General features: G+C 36.0%; 3 protein-coding genes across 4 annotated transcripts; 1 reads left to right on the forward strand and 2 right to left on the reverse strand.

Moving 5' to 3' along the window:
• Positions 1 to 9,300: 9,300 nt before the first annotated feature.
• On the reverse strand, positions 9,301 to 11,726 carry LOC135122675 (chromatin modification-related protein MEAF6). The gene is made up of 4 exons (XM_064047030.1): positions 11,508 to 11,726; positions 11,183 to 11,386; positions 11,089 to 11,125; positions 9,301 to 10,051 (listed from the first exon to the last, which is right to left on the reverse strand). Exons 1-4 carry the CDS (start codon positions 11,583 to 11,585, stop codon positions 9,807 to 9,809), a joined length of 564 nt encoding a protein of 187 aa, XP_063903100.1. The 5' UTR covers positions 11,586 to 11,726; the 3' UTR covers positions 9,301 to 9,806.
• An 86-nt stretch (positions 11,727 to 11,812) lies between these two features.
• LOC135122673 (peroxisome biogenesis factor 2) lies at positions 11,813 to 12,984 on the forward strand. Its single transcript, XM_064047027.1, has 4 exons — positions 11,813 to 12,035; positions 12,087 to 12,503; positions 12,554 to 12,763; positions 12,811 to 12,984. Exons 1-4 carry the CDS (start codon positions 11,925 to 11,927, stop codon positions 12,898 to 12,900), a joined length of 828 nt encoding a protein of 275 aa, XP_063903097.1. The 5' UTR covers positions 11,813 to 11,924; the 3' UTR covers positions 12,901 to 12,984.
• LOC135122674 (osteopetrosis-associated transmembrane protein 1) lies at positions 12,905 to 14,272 on the reverse strand. 2 transcript variants are annotated; one of them, XM_064047028.1, is made up of 7 exons: positions 14,170 to 14,272; positions 14,004 to 14,116; positions 13,782 to 13,953; positions 13,611 to 13,728; positions 13,336 to 13,562; positions 13,119 to 13,281; positions 12,905 to 13,066 (listed from the first exon to the last, which is right to left on the reverse strand). In XM_064047028.1, exons 2-7 carry the CDS (start codon positions 14,042 to 14,044, stop codon positions 13,014 to 13,016), a joined length of 774 nt encoding a protein of 257 aa, XP_063903098.1. In that variant the 5' UTR covers positions 14,045 to 14,116; positions 14,170 to 14,272; the 3' UTR covers positions 12,905 to 13,013. The 2 variants fall into 2 exon arrangements, with proteins under 2 accessions (XP_063903098.1, XP_063903099.1); XM_064047029.1 differs by having other exon boundaries at positions 14,162 to 14,241.
• Positions 14,273 to 14,508: the final 236 nt, after the last annotated feature.

Here is a 14,508-nt window from a genome sequence, read left to right on the forward strand (position 1 = left end):
TATCGGAAAAATTCCGAGTTTTAATTTCTTGATCAATTATCAATTTAATGACAACTTAGGAAATTTATTTATATCGATTTCAGTTTAATGACACAGAAAAAATTTTGTATGGGAGAAAGTGAAGTAATAAATACGTAATCGTAACGCGAAGTGATAGAAAGTAATCCATAATCAAGAGATAAATTAAAATCGGATGTCATTAACTTCCTATTTGAGACGAGAGGCAAGGCTGGTCTAAGAATGCAGATAATTATGATAAAACGTGACCCAAAGCTGTCAGAATTTTGTTATAACTATTTAAAAATGGCGCGTGCATTATAATTATGAGTTTCTACTAAACGTTTCACGTTAAAATTATTCCAGCGGGTATAAAAGAAAGCAAATTTAAATATTCTAAATGATCAAAAAAATTAATTATGCTACGATAAAATTCAAAATTCCTTAACTCGAAAGATTTACATCCTGAAAATATAATTTAGATGATTATATAATTCCGAATGCTTTAATTAATACTAACACTACCCACAATATCTGCACTTAATTAACAGCATGCAATTAATACTTTGCATTAAATTAAATAATCTTGATTAAGATTTCAAATTTGTTTGAAACAAGTTATCCAGATAAACACATCACAAGATTTTGTTAAAGACACCCGTTAATTATAACGTAGTACTTTTTTGCAACTTTTTTATTAAATTATAATTTCTCACCATTATATGTTGTGTATTGAAAGAAAGAAAGAAAGAGAGAAAAAGTGTAATAAGTTAAAAGCAAGAATCTACACACTTTAAATTATATAATAGCACTCCTATTAAATACTTCCGAGTGCGCACACATTATGTTTTTTCTTTGATTATTATTATTATCGGTATATTTATCAGAAAAACAAGGAACTGGTTAGCAGGTGATTAAGAAATTAATTTTAAGAAAAGCAGCGCTACAAATAGTTCTCAGTTTTAAATTATCTCATTTACAATGTACAAAAAAAGTGAGGTGTTAAAACCAGATTTTATAACTAATTATTTATTTATGTACGTTTCTATGACAATAGGTATCTGATAAACACTAGGACAGTTTTATAAACAAATTTTGATTATGTCTTCACTACGTATTTTTGTAATTTATATTATTAACTTACGGCTATAAAAGAAATTTTAAATTGCTTTTAACTTGATCTTCTGATCTTAAATTTTAATCTAGACAAAACGCAACTAAAAAGGGGAACAAAATGCATCGACAGGCAATAACGAACAAACGACAGATATACAGAAAAGGAAGACCAACATTTTCCTATTTTTAAAGCTGTGAAACGTCGTGAAAACTTAAATTACTTATTTTTTCGAAGAGTCTTTTGTAAGCTATTTAAAAAAATATCAGTGTATTGAGAAAGCACAAGTGTAGCGGAGCTTTCAAAGCGCTCCGCTAGTACCCTTTCGAGGGCGCTGTCCTCGGCAGCGCCGATATCAACCCCACCAAGCTCACCCCCACTGGAACGCACCCCACCTGAAGTTACTTCATTGTGCAGGTACTCCCACGCATCTCAACCCTGCCTATAAAAGGGCAACTCGGACGCTTTCCAGGCAGATGGAACTCCACCATCTCCACCTTAAGGGCTGCACTGTCTCGGTCCCCTTCTGGTGATCACCAGGGCTGCACTGTGTTACGGTCCCCTGCGCCGCTTCGAGATTATCACCAGGGCTGCACTGTTTACGGTCCCCTGCGCTGCTTCGAGATCTTCACCAGGGCTGCACTGTTTTACGGTCCCCTGCGCCGCTTCGAGATCATCACCAGGGCTGCACTGTTTTACGGTCCCCCTGCGCCGCTTCAACGACGTCATCTCCAGGGTCGCACTCTCTAGGTCCCCTGTGCCGCATCGCCGACGTCGTCATCTCCAGGGTCGCACTCTCTAGGTCCCCTGTGCCGTATCGCCGACGTCGTCATCTCCAGGGTCGCACTCTCTAGGTCCCCTGTGCCGTATCGCCGCCGTCATCCCCTACGACGCTCTGAGTCCCAGGAGCCGCCACCATCCCCGACGAGAATTGCCACCACTTCGATAACCCATACCCATATTTTGCTTTGTATTGTTTGCTTATTATCAATAAACCGCTGAGCTACCACAATCTGTCGCCCTAACGTGGGGCTTCGAACAAGGAAGGATACCACAAACTGGCGCCCAACTTAGTGGCTCGAAGGAGGCAACATTCTACAAATCTATCGCCCAACTTAGTGGCTCGAGTGGCTCGAAGAAGGCAGAATACAAGAAAACTATCGCCCAACTTAGTGGCTCGAAGGAGGCAAAATTCCACAAAACTGTCGACCAACGTCGCGGCTCGAAGAAGGCAAGATTCCACGACAGAAAAGAACGGCATCACTCCCAGTCCGAAGAAGTCCCCGTAACTCCACAATGGCGGCTATACAAATGACACCGGAGCAGTTCCAGCAGCTCTTGGATAGGGTACAAGTTGTCCCACAACCGCAAGTGGTCAGGAACCGCCACTTTACCCACTGCCAGGCCCGTTTTGACGGAAAGCGCGCCCACGCTGCTGTAACGGAATTTATTACGGCTGCGAGTTTATACAAGGATATGGAAAATATCACGGACGAGGACGCCATAGCCGGCTTACCCCTACTATTGACTGGAGAAGCCAATCAATGGTGGAATGGCGTGAAAAATCAAATACACACATGGAGAGAAGCTACGGAACTTCTACGAGAAGCTTTTGCCCCCAGGCGACCTAACCATCGCCTTTTTTTGGACATTTTTAATAATCCCCAGGACGAAAAGACGCCAACCGATAAGTTCGTAACCATCCAACGAGAACGACTGGCGCAAATGACGAGAGACTTGGACGAGGAATGGCAGTTAGACATAATCTACGGTCTGCTGAGATACCATATTCGGGATAAAATCGCCAGGTCCGACTGCAGGTCCTTCGCTGAACTTCTCGATAAGTCCCGAATCGTTGAGGAGAACGAGCGAGAAACGAGGAGAGTTAGAAACCACGCACCAGAAACCCCAGAAAATGGCCAAACATTCCGACGGCAAGAATTCCCAAGAATTGACCGAAGACCACGGCCCAGGTGCGATTTCTGTAAGAACTTTGGCCACGAGACACAAGAATGCAGGAGAAAAACACAGGATCAGCGACGACCGGCCAATGACCAAGAGATCATTAGATGTTACGGATGCCAACGTCCCGGCGTCTTCCGCCGGAACTGTCCAAACTGCAATTCAGAGACACGACGGACAAACCTCTGTGCAGCGAGGATAAATTCTAGAGCGCAACCCACCATAGATCGCTCACAAGAAATCCTCCGAGATATGCAGGTACCGCCACTCACCGTACCGATGCAAATCGATGACATCCGGACCTTCTCCGCACCATCACCAGCCCGAGATTTTTCCGCGATGGAATACATGGGGGCTGACGCCCACTCCGCCATTGGGAATGAGAAATTCCCCGAAATTCCGCGCATCACGTTCTCCTCTTTGCAACTTCCAGCAGAGAAAGGACGGACCTTCCGCAAAGAAAAGAAGTCCCGGCGTAAAGGCCGGAGGAAGATGAGGAAACCCTTTGTGCTAACGACAGATAGCAGCTACGTACGAGGAGTAGCTCCACTCCAGGGGGAGGCCACCAACGAACTCCCTGTAAAATACGGTAGCCGCTTGTTCACGAGCGCCGAAAGGAAATACACCGTCCAGTCGCGAAGACCCGCACACGAGTACCAACCCCGAGATCAAGTACTGGTAGTAACCCATCCACGAATCAACGCTCGAAAAGGAGTCAGCGCCCAAATTGCTCCTAAACGCGAGAGGCCTTACATTAGGCGCCCACAAGGACCTACGAGTTATAAGGTATACGACGCACAGCATCCCCAAGCATCCCTAGGTTTCTACCATACTCCGTTTCACGGGAGCATTACACCTACGCCAGCGCCAGTGGCCCCGCTACGAGGCCGCCTCAGAAAGCAAGTTCAGGACCATAGTCGGGACGCCTTAATGGTCCTGAGGGGGAGATTGTAGCGGAGCTTTCAAAGCGCTCCGCTAGTACCCTTTCGAGGGCGCTGTCCTCGGCAGCGCCGATATCAACCCCACCAAGCTCACCCCCACTGGAACGCACCCCACCTGAAGTTACTTCATTGTGCAGGTACTCCCACGCATCTCAACCCTGCCTATAAAAGGGCAACTCGGACGCTTTCCAGGCAGATGGAACTCCACCATCTCCACCTTAAGGGCTGCACTGTCTCGGTCCCCTTCTGGTGATCACCAGGGCTGCACTGTGTTACGGTCCCCTGCGCCGCTTCGAGATTATCACCAGGGCTGCACTGTTTACGGTCCCCTGCGCTGCTTCGAGATCTTCACCAGGGCTGCACTGTTTTACGGTCCCCTGCGCCGCTTCGAGATCATCACCAGGGCTGCACTGTTTTACGGTCCCCCTGCGCCGCTTCAACGACGTCATCTCCAGGGTCGCACTCTCTAGGTCCCCTGTGCCGCATCGCCGACGTCGTCATCTCCAGGGTCGCACTCTCTAGGTCCCCTGTGCCGTATCGCCGACGTCGTCATCTCCAGGGTCGCACTCTCTAGGTCCCCTGTGCCGTATCGCCGCCGTCATCCCCTACGACGCTCTGAGTCCCAGGAGCCGCCACCATCCCCGACGAGAATTGCCACCACTTCGATAACCCATACCCATATTTTGCTTTGTATTGTTTGCTTATTATCAATAAACCGCTGAGCTACCACACAAGTTATTATATTTTCACATTTTAGATACGATTTACCCAGCAAAATTTTAAGATGACGTCCTCAACTTTTTGGTGTGATATAAATACATAAATTTTGATTAATGATTTACTATGGTTATGATAACATTAAAATGTTTGTAAGATTTCAAAACAAAATAATCAACTTTGTTTTTTTTTCGAAAAATCTGTATGTCTACGGTAAAAAATAAGACGGATTAATAAAGCACAAGTATGGACAATATATATTTTATAAGACTGAAAAATGATTTACTTTGCAAAATTTTGAGATGAGATCAACAGTTTGTTAGTGGGGATGATGGGACAAATTTTGGTTAGCGTTTTACCATGTACAAAAATTATATTCCTAAAATTTCACTATCAGTAGTTTTGTCTAATAAAATTTGTAATAAACAGCAGACGGAAATAGGTGATCTAGTTTTTAATATTTTGAGTAAGTAAATGGATCCTGTTACACTACTTTCTTAGCTTACACTCAGGAAATAATCCAAGTCCAAGTCTTAGATAAATCATAAAAATTGATTCAGCCTTAGATATACTGCAAATGTTTTTATGATAATGCATATATGTTAAAAGCTGAAGATAATTATATTTTAAGAACTTTGGGAAAGTTAGCTATGTAGTGTCCTAATTTTAAAAATTAAATTTCGCGCTGAGAAAAAAACAACGTCGCGAAACAGCATTTGGAAAATAAAAAAAATCGTTTTAATAATTGTAATTACGTGTACGTGTTAAAATTGGTGTGAAAGTTTTTGTTTGTAATTTCATAAAGGGGCAATTGTTTGCACAAAATTAAATCGCCTTCGACGCCACGGTTCCCCTCCAACGAATATAATTAGTGTAAGAGCAATTAATTAGCGATTTCCAAATCTGAAATGTTGTGAAACTTCGGTGACTTCGTCAACACGTGTTATTTTTGTTTTATTGTTTGTAAATTCACAGTTGTAGTTACGATTTTTAACTGTTCAAATGGTAGAAAATTCACTTATTTAGGCTTCATTGTTTTTTTTGCCACGATATAATTAAAGTTCTAGATGTTTTTACGTAAGTACTAATAGTTCGAAACAGGGGGTCTACTTTATATTTATATTGTTTTGTTTTTACTTCCCGAGCGTAAGCAAAACTATTGTAATCGAGTCCGTCAGCCGACTCTCTACTTTTGCATTTTCTCAACCTACCATGATCCCTAGAGGACGAAGAAATAGATCTCCCGTTTCCGTCTGTCTGTCTGTCTGTCTGTCTGTCTGTCCGTCCCGGATTTTTATTAGACAGATAATCTCCGAAAGTACTGGACCGATTGTTGTGATATTTGTATTTATATTAGGAATATCAGGTAGATGGTAAAATGCTAACCAAAATTTGTCTAATCATCCCCACCACTAATGTGATGACGTCACTTCAAAATTGTACATAGTGAATGGGTTTTAAATTGTATAAAGTAACATAGTCCTACACATGTAGTTTATGACTCCGAATTGAATTTTTATCCGAAACGTCCAGATTTTTGGAAAAAAAATCAAAATTTTGAAACAACGTTTTGCAATTTAATTTGGTATCTGCAAAACCGAATGCTTTGAAATCTTGCAGATGGTTTACAGTTATGATAAGAATGATATATTTGTAATCAAAATATATTTACTTATCCCCTCCAAAAAATTGATGACCTCAGCTTAAAAGTTTGCCGACTAAATCCTATTTAAAATGTACAAAATATGATGAGTCTGTATTTGTGATTTATCATTCCATTCATATTTTCTCGATTTGCATATACAGGGTGACTCAAAAAAAATAATTAATGGGGAAATTTATTTTAAAGATTTAATCAGGAACTACAAAATCGAATGCTTTGAAATCTAGGAGATGTTTTAAAATTATCATAAGCATGGTAAATTTTTGATCAAGATGTATTTGCTCATCCCCCCCTAAAAAATTGATGACGTCACCCCAAAATTTTGCTGAAAAAATCTTGTGCAAAGTACGATGAGTCTATACCTGTGATTTATCACTCCATTAATATTTTTTAGATTTGCTTATACGGGGTGTCCGAAAAAAATTAACGACTGAGTCAATTTATTTTATTGATTAAATCAAGAATTGCAAAACTGAATACTTTCTTTTTTCCATTACACTGTGACTAATACTTTCTATATGGTTTTTACTTCATAGAGGTTATCACGAAAAACTAAAATTCCGCAAAATCAAATTTTATAATTTTTCAGAGAAGCAGTATTTGTTGGACTGTACTTCAGGAGCGAGGGAAGTTCTGTCGAAATAACTTTCGACCAATTTTCTGCACCCATGACATTTGAGAACACTTTTACCAGAACTTTTTTTTACTTTTAGCACTCATACTTCGAGACTAATATTTTATTTCGTACGTACCTTTCAATAACACGCTGTATGAAATACAAAATGTTCGAAATATTATAAAATTTAATTTTGCGAATTTTGTAATCGGGGGGCGACTGGCTACTTTTATGTTTTCTCGACATTTCATGACCCAAAGAATATGAAAAATTAGGTCTCGTGTCATCTATGTACCGTCTGTTCAGATTTTTATTAGCCAGATAATCTCCAAAACTACCGAATCGATTGTATTTTATATGTATGTTAGGAATATCGTGTAGATGGTAAAACGCTAACCAAAATTTGCCGAATCTCAATGTCATGACATTTCAAAAATGTTTATAACAAAATTTTTTAAAATAACATACTCTTGTATTTGTTTTTTGAATACAAATTCGCAAAATCATTTTTTTTTTATTTTTCAAAGAAGCGGAATTTCTGGGACTGCACTTCGGGGGCGAAGAACCATGATCCGATCTACTTTCTCACATCTTGAATTTGAACATTTATTGTCGAATGAATATTTGATTTTGATCGTATTTAATTTGTGTTGGTTGTGTTTATTTCATGAGTTTTTTTATGTGATTTGAGGATTTGTTGGGTCCACGATGTAATCTATGAACTCAATTTGACTTAATCACTAACTCAATTAATGCATGGTTTGAGTAATTTGACATAGAAAATGTAAATTATTTGTTGTTTGAAATTCTTAATAGGGCACGGTTTAATTAAATTTTGCTTGTTGGTTTTCTTGTAATTTGAATAATGTTCATTTTCCTATCGCCAAAGTTCAGGAGATTTTCAGTTCAACCGAAATAAACGCACGGGATAGCGTAGTGAAGACATCACACATTCAGATTGAGAGCTTTCCTCTCCTCGTTTTCACGTGGGGGCTGTGTGTCGCTAGGGCAAACAGACCTTCACAAGAAGACGCCTTTCGCGCCGCTTTCGCTATGCATCCTCACGCTGCTTAGCTTGTTTTCACTCAGCTTGGTCTTTTCTTGTTTGACCGCCATTATTTAAAACTGCGGTACTACTCTGCTACCTCTATGCAAACACACAATTTTGTTGACGATCACAGTTCAAATTTTGAATTTTTTGTGGGTTTTAAAAACTAAATGATTCTCTTAACTGTTTTAAACATTATTATGTAAACAATTCTAAAAAATTAATATCACTTACTAAAACGGAAACGTTACATTTCGAATTATGTATATTTTTGAATGAAACATTTATTTAATAAACTAGTCTGTAATATTTAATTCATTGTCTGTAACAGTATTTTGTCAAACTATTAAATTCGAATTAACCAATGTTTTTTTTACGATAACTTGTGCAAGTGTGTTGAAAATATGAGTATATTATAAAATCACCCATAAAACAGTATTATGTCACGTAAAATTTTCAGTAAGATTTGCTTGAGAAAATTTTGTTAAACTTCATCAAGTTTTAGCAAGGGATCAACAAATGAGCGATCTACCTACCATGTACGATAAGGGTGTGCGAAATTTGAGGGCCAGTTAAATTCAAAAATTTTCATACACAAAGTCAAAAATAGGAATGAACTAATAAATTACAAGAAGAAAAGTTTTAAAAGCCAAATTTTAGTTATCGTTTTATAGTGCTGCAACGAAAATAATGGTTTTATAATTTTGGCTTTTCCAAACCCCTCGTTTGCAAACAAAAAGTTAAGCGTGCTGACCCAAAAAAAGCGGCTATTCAAGTTTAGGATGGTGTCATAAATTTGCATCTTATAAGCTATTGATAAGGGTGGTGGAGGAGTCAAAATCGTAATAGCACTGTTCTCCTTGGTGCACCATACCATTTAAACGATATTCTTAAAACAGTTGATTTGAAATTTTAAGTCTGGGTTTTGAAGCGAACGCGGGTATAATTATGCTTTAAAGATACGAAAACACTGTAAGCTTAAATAATTTTACAAATTGTCATTTTTTTTATTTATGTTGAAATTTGGGTATTTTTCAAGTTTTGTAACTACGGCAGTGACCACAGTCGTGGATTGGTCAGGAAACTTGCGAGTTTAAAATAGTTTTTTGGAGGCAGGAAGCTTTGGAAGCCAACGGTGGCTAGAGCCATCTGTCGGGTATTATTACGAAACTGTTAATAACCATATGAGTTTACATAAAAACAAACTTAAATCGATAACAGGATTACAATAAAAGTATAAAATTCTATAAAATAATATTTATTACGGAAATATGTAAACCAATTATCATACTATACGAAAATACGAATTTGTTAATGGTCTTTCAAACTTCCGCTACCATGACCATGACACATAAGTATACTGTTGCGAGCGATATTTACCTCCTAAATCCCTTTCAGATCACTATTTACAAGGTGCGGCATAAAACTAAATTGTAAAACTGACAAAACTACCGCTAAAAATAACCAAAATCTCGTAGAAAACTTTTTCTCTATGAAAACAACTCAACATTTACCATAAATAAAGAAATTATAATTTTGTTGTTATATTTATTACAATATATTTCATAATGAAAAATTACACTTATTAGCAAGGATTCTTAAAATTCCAAAAATGCAGGTACTTGATTTTAAAATGTACAAGTCAAAAACACACTTAGTGATGAAACATGTGAAATTAGTTGAACACATTTTGTAAATCTCAAAGTATAACACTAAACAAAATAAAGATAGAAAAACTCTCACGACAGTCATCTGTGCCTCGCTTTTTTGTTATTTGTTTTCTTAGCACTTGCACTAAAACTTTTTTGTTTTGCAGAAATGTCTCTGTTTGGACTATTACGATGATCGAGACCGTTCTGTACTCCGTTCAATGAATTTGTCGAATGTTTTCCAGCATTTTTCATCCCAGAGTCTATGTGATTTGAATTTGGACCTAGGTTAGTATCACTAGAATCTTCATTTGTTTGAGATTCAGTATCGCTGTGTGGTTCCACTACGAGTAAAAAATAAAACTATAATTACTTGAAACAATTGTTACTTAATATCAATACCTGTACAGAAAAACTAGACGTTTTTAGCAATTTTGACATCAATTCACTCGGCTGAAAAAATTCATGGTAAGTGAAACGTGAGGATTTTGTGCAACTCATGTCAAGATTTGATTTAAACAGTGGCATACGAGAATTTTACGTTTTACTTAAATTTTTCTGTTAAGGTATTTCAGGTAGTGAATAAATAGCATACAACTAACAACTACATAGAATACCTACTGCTTAAAACATAATCATCACATTATGCTCATGTTGACACCCCATAAGAAAATCTTTCAGTGAAATACATTTCAGGCGCAACAAAAGCAAATCACAATGAAATACAACTAACAAAAATTATAAAGCATATTATAGTACAAAATATGCAATAGAAAATCTGCTGTTATATATTTTTTCAAAACTGGTTGTTATTATTCTGATTTACTGAGTACACGACCGTACAAAAAATTGTGTTAAAAATTATTGTGGAGCTAAGATGACCCAATATACCTACATATCGAACGCCACAAATCTATGAAAGTAAAAAAGTAAAAGGTATTTATTATGACTGTTTAACTTAACTTTTTATTTGGATACCTCAAAAATGCAAAAAACAACATACAATTACGAGGAAATTAATAGAGAAAAATGCTACATACAAAAATAAAGCCTACGTGTGGAAGCAAAAAGAGAGATTTTATTGATTTCTATGCACTATTAAACACAATTTACTTAATAATAACAAGTAATTTAATTTTTTTTTATAGAAAGGGGGTCTCTTTTCTAGTTTATAACCATAAAATAAAATTTTGCCCTTCAATAAAATCCTTCTTTGTTGAAGTGCTATAAAAACTGGTAAGTGAGTGAATAGGAGGTACTTAAGAGCACAATCAAATAAAGTTACTGCTAAAAAAGACAAAAACTACAAAAATAGAAACACTACAAAACTCCTAACATTACTACACAAAAGAATTATTTTTTAATTCATAACTATTCTTACTTTTCTCCTGACTTTGATCAACAATTCCACTAACTGCCTATAAAATAAAGACATTCAATTTCAATCAAGACTGCAAATCTTGGAGTTAACTCACCGCCATTGACGTAATTGATGATTTTGAAAATAAACGCTCGGCTTCTTTAAACTTTCTGTTACGTTTATCGGCTTTTGAATTTGTGGTTTTGTTACTTGATAAGTACCGATCCCAGCCACGAATTATATTGCCATATAACTGCGTATCTTCTAAGTAGGAACCCTCAAAAGCATAAATTTGTCTTTCAAGATTTGCCAGGGTTTCCTGTGGATTTGAACACATCGTTAAGTAGTGAATTACAATCATGTAAACTTAAGTAAAGGTCAAATGTTCCTTGTATTACGTTTACTAACACTATTTATTAAAAAATAGTTACGAGTCTCACCCCAATTTCTGCTTTTCTTTTAACGAGTTCGGCTAATTCTTGCCGAGCATCAACCGACACATTATTCTTGGCTGACATTGTCTTGATAACTACTCAGAAAATAAATTACAAACAGTTAAATTAAAAAATTCTAACCATCTACAATTTGTTTTTATAAGCAATTTTATGTTTGTTTCGAAAGGTAACATACGCCTATAAACATTATTATTCTGTCACTGTCAAACCATAGATGTCAAACAACAGTCTCCATATTTATGGTGTCAAAAGTACGTCAATCGTTACGTCATCCAATAACACAAAAATTAAAATCCCTAAAACACTGACTGGTTTATGATTTGTCAACAAGAATTTTTAGGTTATATGAGTATATTAAAATTGAAAATTACACAATATAATTATTAAAAATAAGTTTAAAACATGACGCAGGACAAGTTGTTACGTATCACCCAAATGAATGCAATTTTTTTGGATAGAGAAATATATAAAGCTCTAATGCATATCATCAATGATACAAGTAAATTCTTACCAGTAAGTAATTTTAAACAAATTCCACATGTTAACAGCAGGAAATATTTTCAGCCCGGATACATCGCACCTTTTGAACCTGAAATAGGTTTAATTGTACGTTTAGCGTTACTAAAGAATTCTGTGTGCCGAAGTGAAAATACCTTTGGACAACAGTTACTATCTGTTAAATATAGTAATCTGTCTGGTACGAAAAAAGTGCTCTATGTATTAGGAAGTTGTTTTGAATATGTTAAAAATCGGTTAGAAATGTGGAATCCTTCACACAAAATTAACAATCTTACATTTAAAATTCAGACAGTCCTTGTGATTATGAGCTTTATTAATATGTCCATATTTTTACGAAATGGAGTAAAACCCCAACTTATTGAAAGGTTACTGGGTCTAAATCAAGTCTATGCAACTGAGAATGCCCCAAGACATTTTGAATCGAAGTATTTAGCCAGAGAGTTACTTTGGAATGGGTTTATTGTAGGTTTTAGCCAAACTTATTGATTATATACTTATTCTTCATATTTTAGGATATTTTGATTCACATGTTGCCACTAATTAATTATCACAAGATAAAACGCACCTTAAGACATTATAATCCACTCCACAAGAGACCAGCTTATGTCGTATTAAACTCGCGTGTTATGACTATGCACTCAAAATGTGCATACTGTGGAGAAACTCCGATTTTACCACATCACATGGGTTGTGCACACATATTTTGTTATGTGTGTCTAAAGGTAAATCACATAAATGTTACTGAAAATATTACATAACTCATTTATAGGGTAATCAGGCTGCAGATTCAAAATATGAATGTCCCATTTGTGAACATAGAAATCCTAACGTTTTATGTGATAGAGTGTCTGTGATGTAGATGATGAATTTTAAAAAAAGTTTAATATATGAAAAGTTTTGAAATTATGGCAAAAATAAGTTTGTAAATATATATATCACGATGTAGCGTTTTGCTTCATTCTGTTCATTTCATTACTGGTCATCTGAATAACTTGTTTGGTTGAAAGACTCTGCAAATCGTCGCTCTGAAATGTGAAAAAAATTATCACTAGTACTAGTTGATTTATGAAGAATTACGTTGCAAAATTGTGGGAGCTTTTTTCACTGAACAAAACTGTGCTATCACGTAGAAACAAAGGGTAACTATCAAAACAGTCACTGTAGAAGCCATAAAAACATACTCATTATGTCTGCGATATTTACAGCATTTATCACTCCAAAACGATCTTGTTTTATTCATCTAAAACAAATGTTTTCAGTTTTATATTTCAAGTGTTATATGTACTTAACTCACCAAGTCCACAATATCCATGCATGTCCCAATTTTTTCATTTTCATTACTAAAACTACTGAAATAATCATTCATTTTTATGTAATCTTTTATACATTTAGGACAAAGAATAGTGTCATTATTATCATGTGTGTCCACACAATGCATAAAATCTGAATAGTATGTCTGGAATGTTCGAGCTTCGTCTGATTTATTAGGAGTCAGAGTTCCATTAACAAATTGAAAGCATTCTTAAAATACACAGTGAAAATTTAATCTTGTGAAAAATTGCAACTTACCATCACATTTTGCATCACTCCATAAGTTGTAGGTATTGCTATATAAATTTTCAACAATTTGTAAACGGTCTAAATTAATAAAATAATCGATACAGTGTGTGTGATTACTATCTGTAAGCTAAATATTGTGTTACTTCAAAAAACTGAGAAGTGGTATGAGAGAAACATTACCTGTGTCATATTTTTGTAGCTTTCACTTACACTTAGATATAATTGCACGCAGTCTTGACATATAGTTATCGGCTGTGAACTATTAATTGAACAAGCAATAAAATTTGATGTAGAATTCGCAAACATTTCCTTGAGAACTGAACAATTTGTTTCCATATTTGCTGACGTAACTCTAAAATTTTCCTTAAGTAATTTATGAAGTATAATTATTTTACTACTTACATGTGCACCAAGAAAAAGAAAATTAATGAAGGGGCCCACATTTGTCAGCAACATATAATTCTTGTATTAGTAGAACGCTACATCAGGACATTCCCCTGGAACCCCATGACATACTATAAAGAGATAATAATTGATAAAAATAGTGACAACAAACATACAATATTACTATGTAGTACACCAAATTCGAACACAAAATAACAATAAAGTACATATGACTTTGACATATTCACATACATAACCTTTAGAGTCGACTCAAATCGAAAAAGAATTATGTCGAAAGAAGATATTACCGAATGATATTATGCTAAGGGCACTCAAAGTGATTTTATTTTTATATGTTAGCAAATAATAGTGTAGAAATGAATAATAATACAGACCAAAGCAATGAATACAAAGAAATAATTTATTTAATAAATTTCAACAAACAATTATTTCGATCAAAAGTAAATTCGAGTCTCATGCCAACACACCGCTGCCAAGCTACCAACCTTATAAATATTAATTC

Source organism: Zophobas morio, unplaced genomic scaffold, assembly GCF_036711695.1.
Source record: "Zophobas morio isolate AGI-343-1 ecotype UQ-CSIRO unplaced genomic scaffold, CSIRO_AGI_Zmor_V1 ptg000005l, whole genome shotgun sequence".
Classification (NCBI taxonomy): domain Eukaryota; kingdom Metazoa; phylum Arthropoda; class Insecta; order Coleoptera; family Tenebrionidae; genus Zophobas; species Zophobas morio.

Coding starts and splice junctions, on each gene's coding strand:
- LOC135122674 (XM_064047028.1), bottom strand. CDS start 14,044: ATGTGGGCCCCTTCATTAATTTTCTTTTTCTTGGTGCACAT. Junction 13,729..13,781: donor GCTACAAAAATATGACACAG/GTAATGTTTCTC, acceptor CACAATATTTAG/CTTACAGATAGTAATCACAC. Junction 13,282..13,335: donor GCATGGATATTGTGGACTTG/GTGAGTTAAGTA, acceptor CATTTGTTTTAG/ATGAATAAAACAAGATCGTT.
- LOC135122675 (XM_064047030.1), bottom strand. CDS start 11,585: ATGTCAGCCAAGAATAATGTGTCGGTTGATGCTCGGCAAGAATTAGCC. Junction 11,387..11,507: donor AAAGAAAAGCAGAAATTGGG/GTGAGACTCGTA, acceptor TCAAATCCACAG/GAAACCCTGGCAAATCTTGA. Junction 10,052..11,088: donor TGATCAAAGTCAGGAGAAAA/GTAAGAATAGTT, acceptor TTTTACTCGTAG/TGGAACCACACAGCGATACT.
- LOC135122673 (XM_064047027.1), top strand. CDS start 11,925: ATGACGCAGGACAAGTTGTTACGTATCACCCAAATGAATGCAATTTTT. Junction 12,504..12,553: donor TACTTTGGAATGGGTTTATT/GTAGGTTTTAGC, acceptor TTCATATTTTAG/GATATTTTGATTCACATGTT. Junction 12,764..12,810: donor TTTGTTATGTGTGTCTAAAG/GTAAATCACATA, acceptor ACTCATTTATAG/GGTAATCAGGCTGCAGATTC.